Source organism: Misgurnus anguillicaudatus, chromosome 10 (assembly GCF_027580225.2).
Source record: "Misgurnus anguillicaudatus chromosome 10, ASM2758022v2, whole genome shotgun sequence".
Taxonomy (NCBI): Eukaryota; Metazoa; Chordata; class Actinopteri; order Cypriniformes; family Cobitidae; genus Misgurnus; species Misgurnus anguillicaudatus.
Window position 1 is genome coordinate 5,902,455 of NC_073346.2, and position 22,029 is coordinate 5,924,483.

At 38.5% G+C, this 22,029-nt stretch overlaps 1 protein-coding gene across 2 annotated transcripts in view; it reads left to right on the plus strand.

Moving 5' to 3' along the window:
• Positions 1-22,029, plus strand: part of ascc3 (activating signal cointegrator 1 complex subunit 3) — a 266,202-nt gene that overhangs the window by 132,430 nt on the left and 111,743 nt on the right. For both annotated transcript variants that reach the window (XM_055209422.2, XM_055209423.2), the window contains exon 11: positions 10,810-10,974. In XM_055209422.2, coding sequence (XP_055065397.2) covers positions 10,810-10,974 — 165 coding nt within the window. The remainder of the gene's footprint in view (positions 1-10,809; positions 10,975-22,029) is intronic.

Below are 22,029 nucleotides of genomic sequence, written 5' to 3' on the forward strand. Positions count from 1 at the left end.
TTATGTTTAAACTCTACTATTTTAACAAAATCTGATAATTTTTGCAGTTGTAGTATAGGATAGTAGTATATCATAGGTCAATAAACATATGGGTTACAAAAATGAAAGTTTAAAATTCATACATTATGTTTACATCTGTGCTGGTATAAAAAGCAAGCTAAGACAAACCCCGCGTTTATATCAGTGACACGTGCGCTGCTGGAATGATGTAGTTTGACGCCTAATTTGCTTATAGTACAAACGTCTTTGATCAGAAAGACGAGAAAGAGACGCAAATGTTAATGTGTAATCGAAAGTAAAGAGCATCAAGACCTTAAAACAGACTTCATCACATCATAGCACCCGTCTTAATATCTATATCTAGAGCTCCGTCTCTCATATACAGGTATTTATCCTGTCTGTATGTTTGTGCATATATTTATACCTGTTCATTTTACATACTGCCTATTTTTAATGTAATGTATGCATAAATACAAAATACAATGCATACTATAGCTTTAATAGTCTATAAAATTAATAACTCAATTAAAAACAAAATGCTGTCTATCAAGACTTAATCTGTTGTTATCATCTGGGCATTTTCACTTTAACATTATTTACTTTAAATTGTCCATATTTTAAAACTGTGGTGAGCAGTTAAAAGCTATAGTGAGTGGCAAATAACTGCACATTTTTATAATCCAAAAACAATATAAACTGAAAAACATGTATACCATGAAATTTACTGTGAAATAAAATGACTCATGAAATAGATTTTTGGTCATTCCGCCCACCCCTGTCTGGCACCATTTCGGTCTTTTTTTAAAAACACTTATCTAATTCTCGAAGATCGAATCGAATCGAATCGAACAATGATAATCGATTCAAGATCTTGAGAATGGGAATCGAAACATTTCTTGAAATTTTAATCAAAACCCAGCCCTAGTGTAGTGTAGGATAATATCATAAAAATTCTAGACTTTTTAAGCACACGTGCTAAACTGTTCCCTTTAAATGCTTATATCTTCTGTATGCAAATGTTGATTCATATCAAAATGCTATTTTGCATAGTTGTGTTTGACACATGAAAAGGTCTCGGGTTATGCATGTAACTGTTGTTCCCTGAGAAGGGAACAAGACACTGCGTCTCCCTTGCCATATTTCCTGCGTCTCTGTAACGCCGTTTTTGGCAATATTTCAGATAGCGATATACTTCCTGTGTCTCGCATCACCCTGTCTTTGTCGTTAAGCCTTATCATTGGTTACATTTGATATACACATTCAGACGCACTTTCCCCTGGAAGCGTCCCCAAAGTGTCACCACAGTGACGCAGTGCGAGTTCCCTCGAAAGGGACAACGTAACAATGTATCTTAAAAGGTTACACGATGTAACCTTGCTCTCACTTGAAATGTGTCCCCACATTTAGTCCTTGAATTTGAGTGTATTGGACCTGAAAAGTCCTTGAAAGGTCCTTGAATTTGAAGTTAACTAAGGTGTGGGAACCCTGAAAATGAAATATTTATCTAATGTTAGTTAATGTGAATTAATCAGCAATATTGAGATTCATTCAACAATCTTTGATATACATTGTTTTCTTTCAGGGATTATGGTCTCCCTAAAGTACCTTGGCCACATCATTTATACAATTTTAGTTTGTATATAACATTATATATATAATTTTTTTATTGTTTTATTTTTTTAGTGTGTATTAACCAACATGAATGGTTATGTTCAGTGCTTTAAGTGGCCCAAAAGAGGTGCCGGTACTCTTTTTTTTTTTTTTTTTTTTGCTGACTCGACTCCTATATTGAAGGGGTTTTATATTCAGCAGTCAACAGATGACCTTGTAAAAAAATAATAAATCCTTTTATAAGTTGTGGATCTGCTTGAGCTAGAAGTAGCTATGAACATAAATAAAATGTGCAAAAGGATTTTGAAAAAAATACACTTAGAAAGAGCTACTGTAGAAAGAGCTATTGAACATAAATAAAATGTGCAAAAAGTTATGCAAGTAAAATTTTCAACATGGTTAAATGCTAAAACTAGTTGTTAAGATAGAAAGAGCTTGAAAAAAAAACTTCAAATGACACCATGACATGTCTATGGGTTCAAGAATAACAAAAGACTGGCCATTTGAAACTCGAAAGTCATCACTTTATTTCGTCCCATTGTTTCTGGCTTGGTGGGATGTCAGCCAGCGAGTCCTCTGATTCTGACCTTGTTCAGCTATGGTTGTGCGTTTCACACACAAACACACACCTCTCCAGAACACGTTGACCCTGACTGACAGTATGTGTGTATGGGTGTATGGGTAATGTAGTCTCTGCTCTCGGTGAGACAAATTAGGAAGCGTACATCGTGAAGGGCGCTCTGAAAAGCAGCAGCGCAGCCAAAGGATTAATTAAACCTCTGATTTAAACAGATGTGCAAATGAGCATTCCGGTACGCTAAAAGCGCATTCTGGACGCATGGAGAGGTGGTGGTACGCTCAAGAGCTATATTTGGAATTGGCGGTACTGAGTACTGCCGCGTTCCGGCCCACTTCTGGCACTGGTTATGTTTCATGTTGACGGTCACATATCAGGGGTGCAAACTTGTCACCTTTAAGCAAAATTCAAATGAATTCATCCATAAGATGGCTGCGTTACCGGAAGCTAGTTATTTTCTTTTATAAAGTTTTAAATATGGATAAAGTTTTAAATATGGACAACACCGCACAGATTACCCTCAGAAGGCGTTTGTTTATCACCCTGAAGCCGTTTGGATTTTTTTGTGAAGGAAAAACATTTTTTGGACTTGAAGGAGCGGACCCCGTAACTTTACATTTTAACAACTGAAAGACGTTATTTCTAAAATAACTGAAAATGTGTTTGTCTGATAAAAGGTGGACATATGCATCTCAGATGGCTTGGGGGTGAGTAAATCATGGATTTAATTCATTTTTGGCCTAACTCTCCCAGGTTCAAATTTGATTTAAATCATCAATATACCAATTATTATTTGTATTTCCTACCAAGCCCCTAAGGTGACACTGGAGTAAAAAAATCCAAAGTTTAGTTTCATGTGCTCACGCGAAACTTTCATGTGCTCACACGTTACCTTTATGTGCATAAGTTTTTTTAAGTTTAGTTTCACGTGCGCACGTGATAGTTTCATGTGAAACTAAACTTTATTTAAATTTTGTGTGTGTGTCTGCTTGTGTTTGTGTGTATGTCTGTGCGTGTGTTTGTGTTTGTGTGCGAGAGAGAGAGAGAGAATAAATAACAGTGCTGTTTTATTCCATATCTTTTTATTTTTGCATGGGATAAAAATAGTTTTAAATTAATAGTTTATGTGTTGGTTTTGATAAATAAGAATGATCATTCCATTTGCATTCATTTATTCTCCATTTTAAGAAGGTTATCATCAGTTCTTATCATCATATATATCATATAAGATGATTATCATCCTCTGGGGGTTTGGTGTGGTTGTAAACAACGTCAGTGTCTATGAAGTAAAATGAGTGGTGTTTTTTTTTACTGTCCCGGCTTTGTATTGTGATTAAAATGAGCACTTTAGCTGTGCTACCTGTTTGCCAGCACTTCCATTTAGATTAGCAGCGGTTTAATTAACAGCACAGACTGAAGCCAGTCTCTAATGACTGAACAGATTGATTTAAATGCAAACCAGAGAGGATTTAATGAACTGCTTTTACCGAAAGTGTTTAATAAGAATTTCAGCACTCACAGACAGCTTGGTAAACAGCTCTCAGACCATTCATTATGCATTGTTGTACATCTCTGCTTTAAAATGTTGGTTAATGGTGTCAAAATAATCATATTTAGTTTGTTTGTTGTTTTTATTATTCTTTGAATGATTGCACTCTTAGGATGGCTGACACTGCTGGGAATTGTTGAATTTTATCATTTACATTTTATAAAAATTAAACAACACTGGCTTATGATGTAAGTGGCAGATATATAATAGTCATTAAATCGACTCTTTGACTAAGTCATGCCTCTTGTGAGTGTAATAGATCAATGTGAATGGCCAGCATCATCCAGAGCCCTTGACTTTGACACTAGCAGTTAACCCCCAGGGGTCCAAAAACGCGGCACCGCGTTTTGACGTGTTTTCTCCTTATCATAGCTTACTTAAAATACTCCATCATTAATAATCATACACTTACGTGTTTGACATCATTTGAAACTGTAAAGGGTCCTCTTTAATTTGTGAACATTCACAATAACAACAGATCTTTGTGTTTTTGTTAAATAAAGAAAATAAACAGGGTGTGCATTCTGACATTTCTGTCTCTTAACATTCAGCTGTCTCTTAAAACGTAATAACGTCAGTTGAAACTAAGCGAATACTCGTAACACAAACATGATACACATATCCAAAGAAAGCCTGAAATGTCTACTTTTAAACAAGCTTATTATAATCGAAAACAAATATTGCCTGTTTATATAATCTGCATTGAAGTAAAGAGAGTGCTGTTTTTCCTGGCTGACTTCATTATCTTAAATGCGGTCACGCCCACAGGCAGTACACACTAGAGGTCTACACAGAAGACCCGGGACCCGACCCGGGACCCATACCCTCTATATTTTAAATGATCAGCCGGGTCCGGGTCGGGTCTCAATCTATTACTTCGGGTCCCGGGTCTGTTTAACATTGTGGGTAATACCCGAGGTCGATCGGACTTGGAGAACACACACATACATTTAAATAAAATATTTCAAAAACAGCAACAAAAACTTAGATTAACTGTCGCATACATTTTTTCTATGACGCTAAAATTGCGTTAAAAAGTTTATATTTGGTTGCTCCAACCAGGCAGCTAACGTGCATGTGCTCTTAATGTTTCTCTGGCTACCAGTCAGCAGCTTCTGCAGTGAGACGCAATGACTTTACCTTTAACAATTGGCTCTTTTATTTAGAAAAGGCGGGACCTATTCCACTGTACCGCGCATTTTGCACTGACTTCTCAAATTTTTATAATAATATTATAAATTGACCATCTTGCTGTTATATCTAAAGTTTTCGCGACTCTGCTCAAAGAGCACAGAGATGATAGCAAAGAAGTAAAGCTAACGAAAGCAGCAATGGCACTGAATGAGCAAACGTTATTATAATCCAAATGGGCAAACATTATTAAGCAAGTTGACCCGATACACAACAAATGTAAAACTGCGTTATTAATCACCATGACTGTATAGTGGACTTTTAAAGCTGGAATAAGCATTAAACATTTCAATCGTCAAGAGAGGAATAACATGGATGGAACTTTCTTGGAAATAAGGATTGTGCATCACACAGTCAGGTATAAGGAGGGAGAAGACTAACTTCTATGGGTAAGACAAAAAGTTAAATTTTCGCTACTTGTTTATTGACTAATTAATAACATTTAGCTAAAGAATATTTGCCGGTCGGGTCTGTGTCTTCCCGGACGGGTTCGGGTCCAGATTTTAAATAATAGACAGGTCCGGGTCGGTTCCGGGTCCAGCTTTCAAAACAACAGACGAGTCCGGGTCGGTTTAGTGTAGCACATTTACGGGTCTGATCGGGTTCGGGTAGGAATTTTTGGACCCGTGTAGACCTCTAGTACACACTGTTGACATGGTAATGAAGACACGAGCTGTTCAAACCATAACAAGCAAAGCGTAAAGTTTTATCAGATTTTGTCACATGAGGGTTAAGCCTTTAGGGAATCGGTCATTAGGAAAGTATAAAGATATCATGAAGATATGCTGTATATATAAATTTGTACATAAACTTTCTTTGTGTGCAAATCATTGCTGTTGGACTAAAACATCTCTTAACTTCTCCAAAACCTCTACTATTCAGAAAAAATTTAAACATTATAAAACACTGAACATGACTAAATGCATTAATATGGCGATATTAAAAGTACATAGGCCTAACTCATAGGCCCAAACACATGTACAAGAAAACCAAATTACGCAAATCAGTATTTAGGGATGACCTGTAAAGTCGGCTAAATGTCAAGTGCTCAGTAGAATATGAGATCCAAACCAAAGCTGAATCATTACTGTATATCATTACAGCATCATCATCATCATCGGCGGTCACTCGAATCGAGTATGACTGTCCTCTCTTTTGGGTCTACTTGTGGTTCTTCAGATGGCTATAAAGGCCAATGCGGGATCTGCATACTTTGGTGCAGTGTGGGCAGGGGTAGGTAGTGAGTTTTGATGGTGGTTGAGCCTTTTCTTCTTTCTCCTTGCGAAGCTGTCGCTTTGTCTCTGCGGCACGACGAAGTTCTATTTCATGATGCGCTGCACCATCCTGCAAGGAATTTTTCCAGGTGCTTCTATCTAGTGCAATGTTTTCCCAGTTGCTCGATGTAATGTTGAATTTCTTCAGAATGGCCTTGATGTTGTCCTTAAAACGTTTCTTCGGCCCCCCTGTTGCTCGACTACCTTCCTTTAGCTGAGAGTACAAAATTTGTTTAGGAAGACGTGTATTGGGCATGCGAATGACATGGCCTGTCCATCGTAATTGGTACTGCATTATTGTGGTGGTGATGCTGGTCATGTTTGCTTCCTCCAGGACGCTGATGTTGGTGCGTCTGTCCTCCCAACTGATCCTCAGAATCTTTCGCAAGGATCGTTGATGGTATTGTTCCATGGCTCTCAGGTGCCTGCTGTATGTGGTCCACGACTCTGCTCCATACAGCAGGGTGGGGAGGACAACAGCTCTGTAGACCAGGAGTTTTGTTTGGACAGATAGGTCTCTGTCTTCGAAAACTCTTTTTCTGAGCCTGGCATAGGCTCCGCTGGCACAACTCAGCCGGTGGTTAACCTCAGAGTCTATGTCAGCTTTAGTGGAAAGAAAGCTGCCGAGGTAAGGGAAGTGGTCCACGTTTTCAAGTGTGGTGTTATTCACTTTTATGGTTGGCTGGGTTGCTGACTGGTTGGGTGGAGGTTGATATAGGACCTGGGTCTTCTTGATGTTTAGTTTTAGGCCCAGGGCTCTGTACGCCTTGGCAAAAGCATTCAGAATGCCCTGAAGGTCTTCTGCGGAGTGTGCAGCAATGACGTTATCATCCGCGTACTGAAGCTCTGTAACGGTGGTATGTATGATTTTTCTCTTGGCCTTGAACCTATTAAGGTTAAAGAGTCTGCCGTCAGTTCTATACACGATTGGAATCCCCTGTGGCAGCTCCTCACCCATGAGGTGGAGTATGGCGGCAATAAAGATGGCAAACAGGGTGGGTGCAATAACACATCCCTGTTTAACTCCTGTTTCCACTGTGAAGGGCTCAGACTCAGAGCCACCATTGCTGAGTACTGTGACTGACATGCCATCATGTAGGAGTCTCAGTATTCTGATGTACTTGTCATGACAACCATACCTTGATAGTATACTCCACAGAGCGTGGCGGTCTACCATATCAAAAGCCTTTGTCAGGTCTATAAAGGCCATGTACAGGGGCTGCCTTTGTTCACGGCATTTTTCCTGTAGTTGCCGTGCTGTGAAAATCATGTCTGCTGTACCTCTGGATGGACAGAAGCCAGATTGTGATTCTGGGAGTATTTCCTCTGACAGTGGTAGTAGTCGGTTTGCAAGAACACGAGCAAGGACTTTACCTGTCGTTGACAGGAGTGAGATACCCCTGTAATTTCCGCATTCAGCCTTGTCACCCTTCTTGAATATAGTCACTATTAGAGCATTCCTGAGCTCTGAGGGAAGTTCTTCTTTTTCCCAGACTTTGAGTAGTAGGGCATGAATGTGATACAAGAGTTCTAGTCCACCCTCCTTTAAGATCTCAGCTGGGATACCATCTGGACCAGCAGCCTTGTTGTTCTTAAGGCTCCTGATGGCATTTTGAACCTCTGTTATAGTTGGAGGGTCCCCCATGTCTTCTCTAATAGGTCTTTGGGGGATGTGTTTGATAATGTCAACTTCAGTTGAGCTGACCCCGTTTAGGAGTTCTTGGAAATGCTCCTTCCATCGGGCGTTAATGGACTCGTTGTCCTTCAGTAACTTCTGACCTTCCTTTGTACGCAGGGGGTTTAGGCCATGGCAGCTTGGACCATAGATGGCCTTGGTAGCACTGAAAAAACAGACATAGGCCTAACTCATAGGCCCAAACACATGTACAAGAAAACCAAATTACGCAAATCAGTATTTAGGGATGACCTGTAAAGTCGGCTAAATGTCAAGTGCTCAGTAGAATATGAGATCCAAACCAAAGCTGAATCATTACTGTATATCATTACAGCATACTTAGATAATTAGTGGATAAATGCATGTTCCTCGGTCACTTCGACGTCACATTGATGACCAATGAATTGGGAACTCTCTAGACAGACCAATCTGCTTCAAGTAACTAGAAAAAGCCAATAAATATTATCATGTAGTATTTGCATCTGCTGGCCACGCCCCGCTTCGCTTTGGAGACGAGTGGTTATCTATTCTGCTCCTGCTTTCTGTGACTAGAGAGTTCTTTAGTGTTGGAATTGTAACGGTACCGCCGGTTACCCCTTTCAGCCTCAACAAAAAGAGCAGTTTTATGGTCATAATCGTTGTCTGATGTGCTTTGGGTTTGCACAAGTAAAGGTGTCACTCAGGGATGTGTCATGTACCCATTGCGAGAACATGACCATCATGGTCTTACGGTCTAGATGCCCGGTCAAAGCTGCCTTCTTAGGGGCAAGCTTAGGGGCAAGCCGTGTCTTGCTCGGGGCACCCTGACTTGAGGGTTACAGTGAGTCCATATCCTTTGGGTCTCCCATGGATGACCGTATTTCAGTCGCGGCATCAGAGGGTGAGTTCATTGGCTCCGCTGACAAGGATGCATTTCCACCTTCGGGACAGGTGGCTACTCTATAACAAGAGGTCAGGAGGCTTACGCTGGGCACTAGTGCTGGGCAAAAAATCCCCTGGGATGTTCACCGGCTTTCAGATAGAGCAGCATTTACTACACAGAGCCGAATTTCACCAAGAAGATCGCAAAGTCATAATTGTGGGAAATCGCCTCCGATATTGTATGAGATATCGCCTAGCTTCTCTGTGAAATTCGGCTCCGTGCAGCAAATGGCGCTCCATCCGAAAGCAGTTGATGGCGATTTACTACAAATCACCAAACTGGGTTTACTGAGGAGACACGCATGAGAATCGCAGGCGATTTTTTTTACCAGCACCGGAAGGGGCATCTTGTGGCGCTTTGGTAGGGAATCCAAATTCGTTGGTCATCGATGTGATGTCAAAGCGACTGACTGAAAGGGAACTTCTCAGTTATAGATGCAACCCTTGTTCCCTCATGGAAGGGAATGGAGATATCACGTTCCCTTAGCCACAGTTACTGTACGACTGCTGAGGGGGCCGGGTCTCTTATGCTCGGCTTCTTAGCAAAAAGCTAAAATGCAGTGCACCTGCCTGCTCTATTTATACTCTTCCGGTGGGGCATGGCCGGCAGATGCAAATACTGCATGCCAATATTCATTGGCTCTTTCTAGTTACATTTCTCTACTGAGTTTCCAATTCATTGGTCATTGACTTGACGTCTCCGTTCCGTTCCTTCAGGGAACGAGAGTTACATCTGTAACCGAGACGATATCCATTTGTCATTCGTTTGTTGGATAGATAAAGTTCTGACAAACTTACTTTATACTATCAACTACAAAATAATATATTCTACAACTCTCATTGTAAACAATAGATAGAAACAAATAGAGCTATACAGCCATCAATACATAAGATAAACTGAGGTGAAGCACAGTCTGAAAAGCCCTAATGGCATTTAGTCTTTATTTATTGGTCATGATAAATATTTGATTTTCCATTTGGATGAAAATTTTATGACAGTATTTTATTGGATCATTTATTGTGAGTGCTTTCAAAGTTCTGCACGAGCTGTATTTGTAAAAGTGTAAAGATCAGCTTGAGAAGCATGGAATAAGAGCGCTTGAAAATATGCTTGATCTTTGCAGTTACTTCACCTTTAAAATTACTATTATAATGAATTTCAAACCCCATACCCATCACACACTTAGCTTTAACACAACATGACCCAACTAATTTACTAGTAACAGAACTAATCAACTTTATGCTGGTGGTTTCTTACTAAACTGCAGGGCACATTACTGGTAAAAGGACACATTATTCATGGCAATAACTCTTTCCCCGCCATTGACATTTTTTACGGCAATCCATATTTTTGTTATTATCCACCAAGTGGTGCTCTTACCCAACTTATAAAACCTGGAAGCAGCCCCTTAGGGCAAACATTTCAAACTCTGTGTATGTTTTGATCATTGTCTGAATCCGATCTCTAACAAAAGTAACTAAAGAGTAACTAAACCCTAAACCAACTTTTTTAAGTTAATGATCTGTAAGAATGATGGTTTATTAGTGCTGTTCATTGATTTTAGTAAGTTTTTTGAAATTTGGATATAAAGTGTTTCAATACTGCAATATATGGTGTAAAAACGTCTGAGTGCTGCCCTCTTCAGGTTAAACGGTGGCTACTGCAGTTGAATTTTCCTATTTGATGTTGGGTCCAAAAAATTACACGTGACGTAAGCAGGTTCAAGCTCACCACGCCCTTGTTACTATCTCACCACACACTTGGTACGAGCTTAGTTCGTCCCCTCTATCTCCGTTGGGGTCTGCCCACTTTTCTTGCATTTTTCAAATATTGCAGTGGGTGGAGTCGGGCTCTGACCAGGGGTTTAGTTATGCTTTAAAGAAAAACATTTTCTGGAAGGCATTATACTTTTGTGAAAATCATAAAAAATGCTGGCGCTGGCTGGCAACTTTTCTTAAAACGCTGGTGGGGAAAGGGTTAATTGTCTATGTACTGTTTTGTTTTCTTTAGATGCTGGTGACGACTCCAGAGAAATGGGATGTGGTGACCAGGAAGAGTGTGGGTGACGTGGCTCTCTCCCAGATTGTCCGACTGCTCATCCTGGATGAAGTTCATCTTCTACATGAGGATAGAGGTCCAGTTCTTGAGAGTCTGGTGGCCAGGACACTGCGTCAGGTAACACATGATATAGTCCATTTTCTCCTTCCTCATCATGTGCCTTAAAATGCAGCTGACAAAGTCATGAGTCCTGGACCTTCCGATGATTTAAGATGTTATGACATTGTTTTAGCTCCAGCAGACAGATAAACTCTTTCATTAAGCACAACTCATCCTTTTAACTGTTCTGCTGAATCAGCGGACTTTTGTTGTGAACAGTTCATTTGTCAGACCAAAAAAACGTATTTTGTCTTTTTAATCTTAAATCCAAATCTTAAAATGTACTTGGGTCGGTTCTGGAGTAGTAGCGGTTCTTTTCTGATGACATCATCTTAATGATTTGGGCAGAACATCATTTAACTCCTCTTCTCTTAAACTGTCAATCTGCTGCCAGCTCAATTTCTCAACACAAACAAACATCTACCTTTAATAGATCCAATACATTTACAGTGGAAAACTGAAGCCATGCCCTCAGTTTTTTCATTCAATATTCAGCTTCATCTGGAAATATATCACATCACAAAAATAAAAGTCGGTGACTTTCTGTTCACTGGCACTTTAAAGTTAGTGCGAGCCGTTCACAGACACATGCACAAATGTGAAGAAAATACTTTCACAAATGTTTCCAAGGCTATAGTGCTTATTTTTATTAGATATTATACATGAGTACTTTTTCTTGATGCTGGGATTTACTGAGAATGACAATAAGCCATACTGTCTTCTTTATTGTAGACCTACTGTACATTAGTGCTCATTCTGCGGTTTTTGATGGCCTATATGCTTTTTATTAAAAATGCTCTTTTAAATGTGTTTCTATCAGAAAATTAGTCACCAGTGTGTGTGCTGAAACATCCTGTTATTATACAAAACAAACTATTCTTCTTTGTGTAATCTCCTTTAAACCTCAACAGTCACACAAAACAGGCTTTTGGGGATCCCTATCAATGTGATGTCACATTGATTACCTCCCACCCATAACTGCTCACAGACTCCGCCTTATGAGCATGTAGTTCAACCTTTTGCCAGAGATACATGTTTTAATGTAGTCCAAAGCACACGTGTAAGCGATTTACCCCCTAGTTTGCATACAGGGAGGGGAACAGAAGCTTTCTTTGCATTTAAATAAACAAACCGCGTTTTTCATTGCAGCCAAAAAATGGCCATGTTCAACATCATATAATGAAAGATCTGTGGTGTATTTTGAGCTGAAATTTTACAGACACATTCTGGGGATACCAGAGACTATTTTTATATTGCTGAAAACACCTAGGTTAGGGGTGTTTAAGTTCCCTTTAAGTTCTGAAGTAAATCCAGCTAAATGACTGTGAGGGTGGGTTGTCTTATGTAAAATCCCATGGGTCACACACAAATATTACTTATTAAAGTAGCATGAAGTTGATCTATAGTATGTAAAAGCTCGTGTTGGCCAAGTACAGTGACACTACATTAGTGTAGTCTTTTGTCATAATATATCGCAATAAATAGCCTAATATATTTTCTATGGCTGGACAATAATTCAGTATCAATATATTTCGCTGTATAACAGTGATTATGGTTTCTAAACACATTTCCCTAAACATTTCAAGGGTAGAAACACGTGCACTCCCGTGGCGTCTTTCTTAGCTAAGCAACCATAAGCAGGGCTCTTCAGGACAGCTAGGAAAACGGAATGCCTGATCGGATTTTAATTGCTTATCTGTACCTCGCGTCAAATCATGTCACCATTAGGGTTGGGAACCAGGAACCGTTCTGTTTTTTAAATGGAACCGGAACTCTTAAGTAATTCTTAAGTTTCGGTTCTAAAAGCGGTTTCGATGTGATGCACGGGCAAAGCGCTGGGAGCGGTCACTTTAAATAGCCATGTCTTACCTTATGAATATTAATTACATCGAGCCACTGTTTACAGTCACGCTGGGCTGTTTATGGTACAGTGCGACCCGCGGAGGAGTGCACGTCACAAACTATGAAAAATATAAATTACAGTCTCACCCAGCGAGATGTCTTCAAGTTCGCATGAACGCAAAAAGGCCAGCAGACTCAGAGTTAGTGCGCAATTATAAACTAATATCAGTGATGACGTGCTGGCTTGGGGGCAGAACAATGAGGTAAGATATTCTCTCTTGGTCAAGGTTGTGAAAAAGTATCAATATGCACTATGTTACCAGTACAGCATCGGAACGCGTTTTCAGCACGGCTGAAGACATTATAACCCCAAAAAGGTTCCTCACTTGAATCGCGTGTTGTTTCACGGATTAAAGTGATTCGATACACACACATGGTGCTGATCCCGTGGGTGCTCCGGTGATCGACTCGAACACCCACTGAAATGGCAAAGCTCATTTCTTAACATTTGCTTCACATTTCATATCTAAAACCATGCGGAAAACGTGACTGCGCCGCTTTCCTCCTCTTCAAAGCGTTTGAGGGCTCCAGAGCGTCTGTCTTTGCTAAGTAACCTAAGCATTGCTTGACGTTGTGACGAGCACCCACCTGCAGAAAAGAAATCGGCGCCTATGAACAGGCACGTTTGTTAAAAAACGTATTTCTGATCCTCGTTTACATGTTTATATTTCAAAATATATGTATGCATTATATATAAGTCTATATGCATCAGTGCGAGCATGCACATACAAAAATTATACAGTATATGACAAGTAATATGACAAAACACTTGCTCCAGCATATAGATCTTAAATCATACATTTGAGAACTACTCCTGTTAACATGTCCACTTCACTAAGTAGGATCTTACGAGGACTACTTTAACAGGAATAAATGTTATAGTGGCTAAAAATATTAATTCACTTTAGATCGAAAATATTTTGACAGTGATGAATAAACACAAATGAAATTGTTTAAGTATTGTGGGGCAGTTTATCCCAAGGCTTTTCTAACATTCATACCATTATTTGATTTATACCATATCAACTGAAATCTAGAAGTATACCGGCGATAGAAATTTTGGCCATGTCATAATAATAATACATGAAATACCTTAGTTGTTTGACTCATTTATGGTCCAGCAGGTAATTTCCTCCTTGAGTGGATATGTGCGTGTGTGTTTGTCTGTGATGGACAGGTCCTCGCTGATGTTGATTGACAGCCACCCTTGGTAGAATCACTCTTGCCATTTGGGACATTAGTGTGATTATGTAAATCCTGACAGCCGTAGAGAGGGCGGCCCGCGTTACGGGTGTCCCACATCCCTGTTCCGTTCTGATGAGCCGCAGTCATGTGTCAATCACACGCGAGCTAAACTCAAACTACACAGCCAACGCTGCCCTTCAGGAGACTTTCACAGGCCAAAGTGTTTGAAAATACAACTTACATTTCTTCATTAGTGTAGGTTTGCTTTGAGTACTGGAGCTGAGAGAGGCTTTTAGTAGCTCGAAGTGAATAGAAATGACGGAATGTTGCTTTGAAATGCTAAGTGATAGCAGGTCAGGGAGGTTGTGTGTGTTTCTTATAGTCAAATGTAGCTCAACATCACTTCAGATCAAGATTCCAGAAGCCTCTTATATCGTTTATTTGGCTCTGTTGTGTGGAATAAATTTTCGCACTTAATTTCAATTTTAAAAACTAAAAGATATCACGCTGATATTTTGGTGCCTGTCATGGCAGCAGCTGAGATAAATGAGAATATTCAGTTTGGTAGTTTTCTGCATGAAATCTTATTTTTTACATAGAAAGTCAAATAACCAGACCTGAGCTTCAGTTAATAACTGTCCTGATGACATGTTAGTTACTATACTACAAAGGAGTAGTTAATAGTTAAATCGGTTGTTAACACTCTTAACAAGCTTTAGGACAATGCTTCTTCATTTATACAGTAATGAATATTATGAACATTTAAGCTTTTGAAATACTACCAGTGTTGGGGAAAGTTACTTTTAAAAGTAATGCAGTACAATATTAAGTTACTCCCAAAAAAGTAACTAATTGCGTTACTTAGTTACTTTTCATGGAAAGTAAAATGGATACAGTTGAGTTTTGTTTTAGTCAGTTTGAAACTGTGTCACTTTTGGAAATTCAGGATATTATTCTTCATTTAAAGCGGACATTCTGTTCTAGTGACATTATCCCTGTAAGAATACTGAAAGATGGCATTGATTTTATAAGTCCAAGTATTCTATCAATTATCAATATTGGTCTTTATAATGGGGTTTTACCACGCTCTTTAAAGCAAGCTTCTGTTGAGCCGCTTCTGGAGAAAGACAATCTGGATGTTCATGATCTGAGTAAATTACCGACCAATATCGAAACTTCCTATTTTATCTAAGATTTTAGAAAAAGTAGTCCTTGGGCAATTAAACACTTCTTAACTAAGTATAATATCTTAATATAATGATAAATTTCAATCAGGTTTTAGATGTAAACATAGTACTGAATCAGCACTCTTAAGAGTAGTGAATGATCTGTTGCTTATAAATGATGCAGGGAACCATGCTGTCTTAATACTTTTGGATCTTTCTGCAGCGTTCGATACCATCGACCATTCGATTCTTCTGAACCGGTTAAAGCAGTTTGTGGGAATACAAGGTATGGTGCATTCATGGTTCGCTTCTTATCTAAAGCAAAGATCTTTTATAGCGAAGGTTAGACATTTTTTATCGCGTCCGGTGCGTCTTACTAGTGGGGTTCCTCAGGGGTCCATTTTGGGTCCAATTTTGTTTTTAATATATATGCTTCCATCGGGTAGGGTTTTAAAAAAAAATATGGCATCTCTTATCATTTATATGCAGATGATACACAGATATACTTACCTTTAAAGCCCAACTGTTCTGATCCCTGTGCAACACTCCGTAGATGTTAAAGTTTGGATGGCAGATAATCTCGTTCAGTTAAACGAGCGCAAAACAGAAATTATGATTTTCGGTCGTACAACATTTACCAATGCGGAAAAATACATTCTAGGCCCATGGGCGTGTCATCTACAGGACAAAGTAAAAAATCTAGGAGTCATTTTTGATTCATCCCTAAAATTTGATAGCCAAATTAAAATGGTAGTTCGGAATTCGTTCTTTTATCTGAGAGCAATAGCTAAGTTAAAACCAATTTTGTCAACTAGCAACTTAGAAAAAGCCATCCATGCTTTTATTTTCTCCCGGAAAGATTATTGCAAAGTTATTTATTCTGGAACCTGTCAGACTTATGTCGCACGTCTTCAACTTGTACAGGAATATTTATTCTTGATGATGGCCGATATGTTTGTAGTGTTGTCGATTAATTGTATTCATTGACGATGGATATGTGTTGTTGTGTTTTTGATTCATTGTATCTTAATTGTTGATTTGTTGTACAGCACTTTGGAGCTACAGAGTAGCCTGTAAAGTGCTCTATAAATAAATAAATACAAATACAAGTAATGTTACTTTTGCATTACTTTTTCTTGGCTGAGGCTTGATCTCTTTCAGGTCTTGCAGGTGTTTTTCTGACTGAAAAGTTCTACATTCAGAAATTGCATATTTCATCACAAAAATGCCGAACTCTGGCCTGCCATCTCTGTTTCTGACTCAAACTTTTCCCACACAGGCGTGTACGCATAAAGTGAATGAAGTGACTACGTTTAGTTTAATTCAGTACATAATTTTTTATTGAATGAATTAAACTAAAAAGTATCTAGCATTACTTTTTTTATAAAGTAACTCAAATATTAATGTGTACATTTAAAAAGTAATTACTTTAGAAAAGTAATAATATTACGCAATGCACGTTACTTGTAATGCGTTACCCCCGACACTGAATACTACAATATGATGATTATACCGCTGTAAAAGACTAGTGAGCTGTTGCTGCAAACCTTCGTACAGTACCTCCGTATTTTGTACCATGCTAGAAAAAATCAATGTCTAATCAAAAAGGATTCAGTTAAGATGAAGGAACCCCACAAAACACTGTAACCTTACCCCGAGGACACCAGCATGCATCCACAAGGAATAGACCGGTCACCCAAGGACAGACACGCCACAGATTTAAGGGCAGTGGTGAGGAGATACGATTAATGTCAGGTGACTTGTCACACACTATCACAGATTTGTCAGGACGCCCCTCCTCTCTTTCACACCCGCTAAAGTCAGGAGACTGTAGGCTGAAGGGCAGGCAAAAGATTGGATAGGGTGATCTTAGTCCTTCATTCTGCTACATTGCAAACAATGCTTATGCAATTATTGGGAAGTGTATGTGTAGCATTAGGTACCAATGTCATAGTCATTACCCTTCCAAAAAATTGATTCACCTGAAAAACGTTGACAAGGCCATCACTACTTCCTATTGCAGTGTTGGACACATGAAATCTTTTACAGGGGTATTTATAAAAACCCACATCCCAAAAAACATACTAGCTATTAGTTTGATTCCTAGTCTTTGGTTTATGTTCGGTCTAATCAGTGACACTGTTAATAAGCAGGTGATCTAGTTAATGACTAAACCTTCACCTGGTAAATCAACTACAACCTAAGACTTCAGTTTTGTGCAAAGGTTGGCAATCTTTCAGACAGACTGGCCTTTTTTCAGACAAGACGAGTGCAGCCAACAGAATTGTAAAAAAGTGATCACTTAGAAAATCAATTCTCTTGCAGTGGGTGCACAGAAACGTGTGTTTAGCCGGTGTCCTGACATTTTATCATCCCCATCAGATTGTCGTCCTTGAGGGTTAGGTTTAGGAGTTGGGGGAGGAATTACTCTTGTTTTCTATGGGAAAACTCTGACAAGGTAGCACAAACCAACAGATTTTATTAATAATATACCAGTGACAACTTTTATGGAGATATGCTTGTTTTTCCTCAATAGGAACATTTTAAACAATCTGTGCACAACAACCGTATGCTGACTTGAGTGTTTATGTACATTCTGTACAGTCATTTAATATGTCTGCTTTATTAGTGCTTTTCTGTTCACTTAAAGTCTTACTGTAGTCTATAATTTTATCATTTAAAACTCATCTTTGAGCATAATAATGCCATATATACAAGTTTTTCCTGTGACAGTAATTTCTTAAAACAGCTTGAATGTAACTCTACACCCTTGCCTCATTAAGTATACACAGATCTATAAATGTGCAAATTAGCCCCCTGCCTCTACTTAATCGTACAACTCGGACCCTAGATATAAATATGTGAATTATTCCCCGCCTTCACTCTTTCGCACCACCTCAGACCATAGATATATACTGTACGTAAATAGATGCTACATTTGACAGTTTCAGACACATAACTACTAAGTTCGGTTTCACAAAATGCATACATGAACTGAGCATTTGCAGCACTAATCTTGAAGTGCTGATGTCTACACGTGTAAGCAGCACAGAAGTAGAGCAGTGCTGCAATCGTTTCACGTTGCGTTTCAGAGTCTATGACAAGATTCACAATGCAAACATTAATGCTCAATTCTTTGCTCGGATCCGATTTTTTGTTTGACTGTTCACAGTACGTGGCTACAATCAGACATGTGTGCACTGACGTGGTCCTGAACTGCATCGCATGAACAAAAGAACAATAATAGGTCACGCGCAGCACGCGGTAATGTGGAAATGAACTGAGTGGGTGTGGACTTCATACGGAGCTGCGCAGACAGCCAGTCGACACGTTTTATCTCAATTCCAGTCTGCTCCGTGTCAGTCATCTCGACAACGCTGCAGGAAAGTCAAACACACTTTTTTGCATGTTATGGGCTTTTATGTATAAGGCGATTTGCAACCGAAGCTTAATATTTAATGTTTTGAATGTTTTTAAGTGGTTTTGCGAACATGCCATTTGTGCATATTTCCCCAATAGTGACGCATATCAATCTAGAATGACGTAAAAATCGCATGAATTTTGATATGGCTATTTAGACTGATGTCGCATTGCAAAACATCTGACCTGTATCTGATTTAGAACCACATATGGAAGTGGCTCAAATCTGAATCGAAAAAATCAGTTCACACTGAAAAAACAAAGAGACACATATGAGCAAAATATTGGATTTTGATGGCAGTGTAAACGTCGTCTATGTGGCATCCAAACATAATTTGAAGAGTTTGGTTTCAAAACGCATTAAATCCATTTTGATTTATTTCGGTAAAAACGTGTTTTCTATACCAAGAAAGTGACAAGATGAAAAGCACTATTTTCTGTTACAAACGTTCACATAGCATCTTTAGGTTAATATAAAAAAATTCAAATCCATAACTTGATTTTCAAAGATTTATTATAAAAACAGTTTTTTTTTCATAAGATCCCCTGGGGTCAATGTGTTAACATGTCAGAAACTTGATGCTGTCGGGAGAACAAGCACCCGTCTCCCGAGTGCCTCTCACGTAAATTATTCAATTTTGATGGCTTACGTTTCTTATCCACCACAGGTTTATCAATGCCATCAAAAATATTATTTTGTTTTTGTTTGTTGATTACGAAGTATAAAGTAGATGAGGAAAACTAGGATTCTGTGTGTATTCAACGTGCCGCCATTGTTGTTTACAATGCGTGTAATGGTGTGCTGTAATTTGTTGAGCAAATTTATTGCATTCTGCAGAGAAGTTTATCGCGTTTTTGAGAAAAAGGGAAAAGATGACAAAATAACATGGCGGATATTAGATTTTGCGTAAATTAAGGATTTACTTTTTAATACTGACCTGATACAATACTGATTTTAGTTGTAACTTAAAAAAAGCCATTTATAATGTTTTGGAACCAAACTCTTCATATCAATGGCTCTGTGTTAATGTGATTAGTAACATGTTTGTGATATTGGAAACCAAAGTGATTTTAAATAGTAAAGGGTCCATTGAATGAACTTTTCAGGATCTTGTCAGAAGTAGTAGGTCATTCGGGTAGTTTTCGCCTACTGAATACTATGAATTCTGACATATTACTCGCCTCCCCTACTGCTTTTTGCCTACTACTGTATATAGTAAGTAGTAAACCAGATTTTCCCCACAGTGCTTTTGTTCCTAAAGCACTTTCATCAATGACTACATTTACATGTAAACCGATAATGCAATTATTTCCAATATTCAGAGTAAGGACTTAATTGCAATAAGATGTTTATCCTTTATGTGTATCGCTAATGATTGTGTTTATTATTCACACATTACCCAATGCAGAGCATAAATTATGACAGAAGACAGAAGTATTATGACAGTGCCTGTAATGGTTTTATACACTGCTGTCGTGTTATTTGAGCTTTTTCTGGATGAAGGCAGACTGCTGACAGCGAGTCGTGTTGACAGAGTTCAGGGAAACTTCCTAATGTCAAGTTTAAAATTAATTTGCGCTTAATTTGCGTGACAAAAACACACGCTCACTTCAGGTAGTGCGGTATAGATCCGATTAAAGTGTTTTTAAAGAAAAAATGGCGTACGCCACCTGTTTTAATTATTATACTTGCGATTATGAGCTTAAAGATGCAGTGTGTAAATTTTAGCGGCATCTAGTGGTGAGGTTCCGAATTGCAACCAACGGCTCAGTCCACTGCCCAACCCTCGCTTTTGAAATGCATAAAGAAGCTATGATAGCCCCCACCGGACAAACATTTCATTGTCGGAGACAACTTAGTAAAAACGTTTGTCCGTTAAGGGCTTCTGTAGAAACATGGCGGCACAAAATGGCGACTTCCACTTAAGGGACCCTCGGTGTATGTAGATAAAAACGTCTCATTCTAAGGTTATAAAAACATAACAGTTCATTTAAAAAGGTCTTTATACACCACTAATAATGTAGTTTTGTATATTATTTTGCATTTCTTTCAAGAGATCCTTCTAAAAATTACACATTGCACCTTTAATTATTTTATTTTTATTAAAGTATTGTGTTTACGTGAGGTAAATTATTATCGCAATATTGCCAAAATCCCATTATAATCGCATTATGAGGGTGCATTTAAACGTGGTCATGTTAGCATGTGAAAAAAGCCTAAATTACATCTGTTCATAAAGTCATTGTGTCTCTAACTTTGCTCTGCTCTTTTGTTGCTATTTTTTTACACATTGGACATACTGCTAAAGGGGTGCAGTAATGGCGCTTACCCAAAACAGCCGCAGCCCTTGTCACAAATGTTGTCAACACTGTGATATTGTTCAGGATTTTAAGAATCATTTAACTTGTCTTATTATTATTAGAAAGCAACAACATAAAAATTGCCACTGCATGTAATATATGTGTTGTATAAAAAATATGGTGGCTGTCAAGAGCATGAGAATTTTTCAAAAGATGGAGCTGACAGTCAGTTTAAAATCATTTTCTAGTGTCAGCTCATTCCAGGGCTTCACGCTTACATTTTCCCCAAGGAGCACATCTGCTCCCAAGCTAAAACATTTAGGAGCACATAAAAAATGTAGGGGCACAATGGAAATATACCAAATAATGTGTTTTTCCTTAATAAAGAAATACATAGAGACATTTATAAACCAATTTAATAATTAAATACATAGTGTACTTTTTGCATTCTTTTAATAACTGTAATCTAAAGCTAAACTGTATAAACTTTAAGAACACATCTATAATAAAATTCTTATTTGACAACAACAAACCCTCCCTTTCTTTAGACACAAAGCATATCATTGCTCCCAAATTCATTTTTCAATTCGCACGCATCTATCTTTAGTCACAAAAGCGAGTGAGAAATGGTTACACTGCCGTGACCAGGTTTGTTCATTCATTAATTTATTCAAATGAATCTAGTATGTATAAGTTGACCCATATTAAGTGATGCATGCAAATGAAATAAGCAGGAGGTTGCATACAAGCATGGATTTATACCTGTAGCCATCTTTAACATATTCTTATAACACAAAGCTATGCATTGAAACACGTAGCCGGTTTTGTCCTAGTAGCTTTGAATCAGTGACAGATAAATGGAGGACAGCTCTTTAATAAAAGCATTTTCCTGTCAACACTGTGTCTGCAGCTCATCAAAGATCCATAAGGATTGCACAGCCTTTCTACAGCTCGTCATTGAGGTCATGTTTCTAAAGCAGCTCTACAGTCTGAATTTCACAAAAACTGCTGGCTTTGATGGGCTTGACCTATTTCTCCTCAAGGTCACTGCATCCATCATTGCAGGATTTTCAGTTTCTTATGTGACCATGACTTGGGA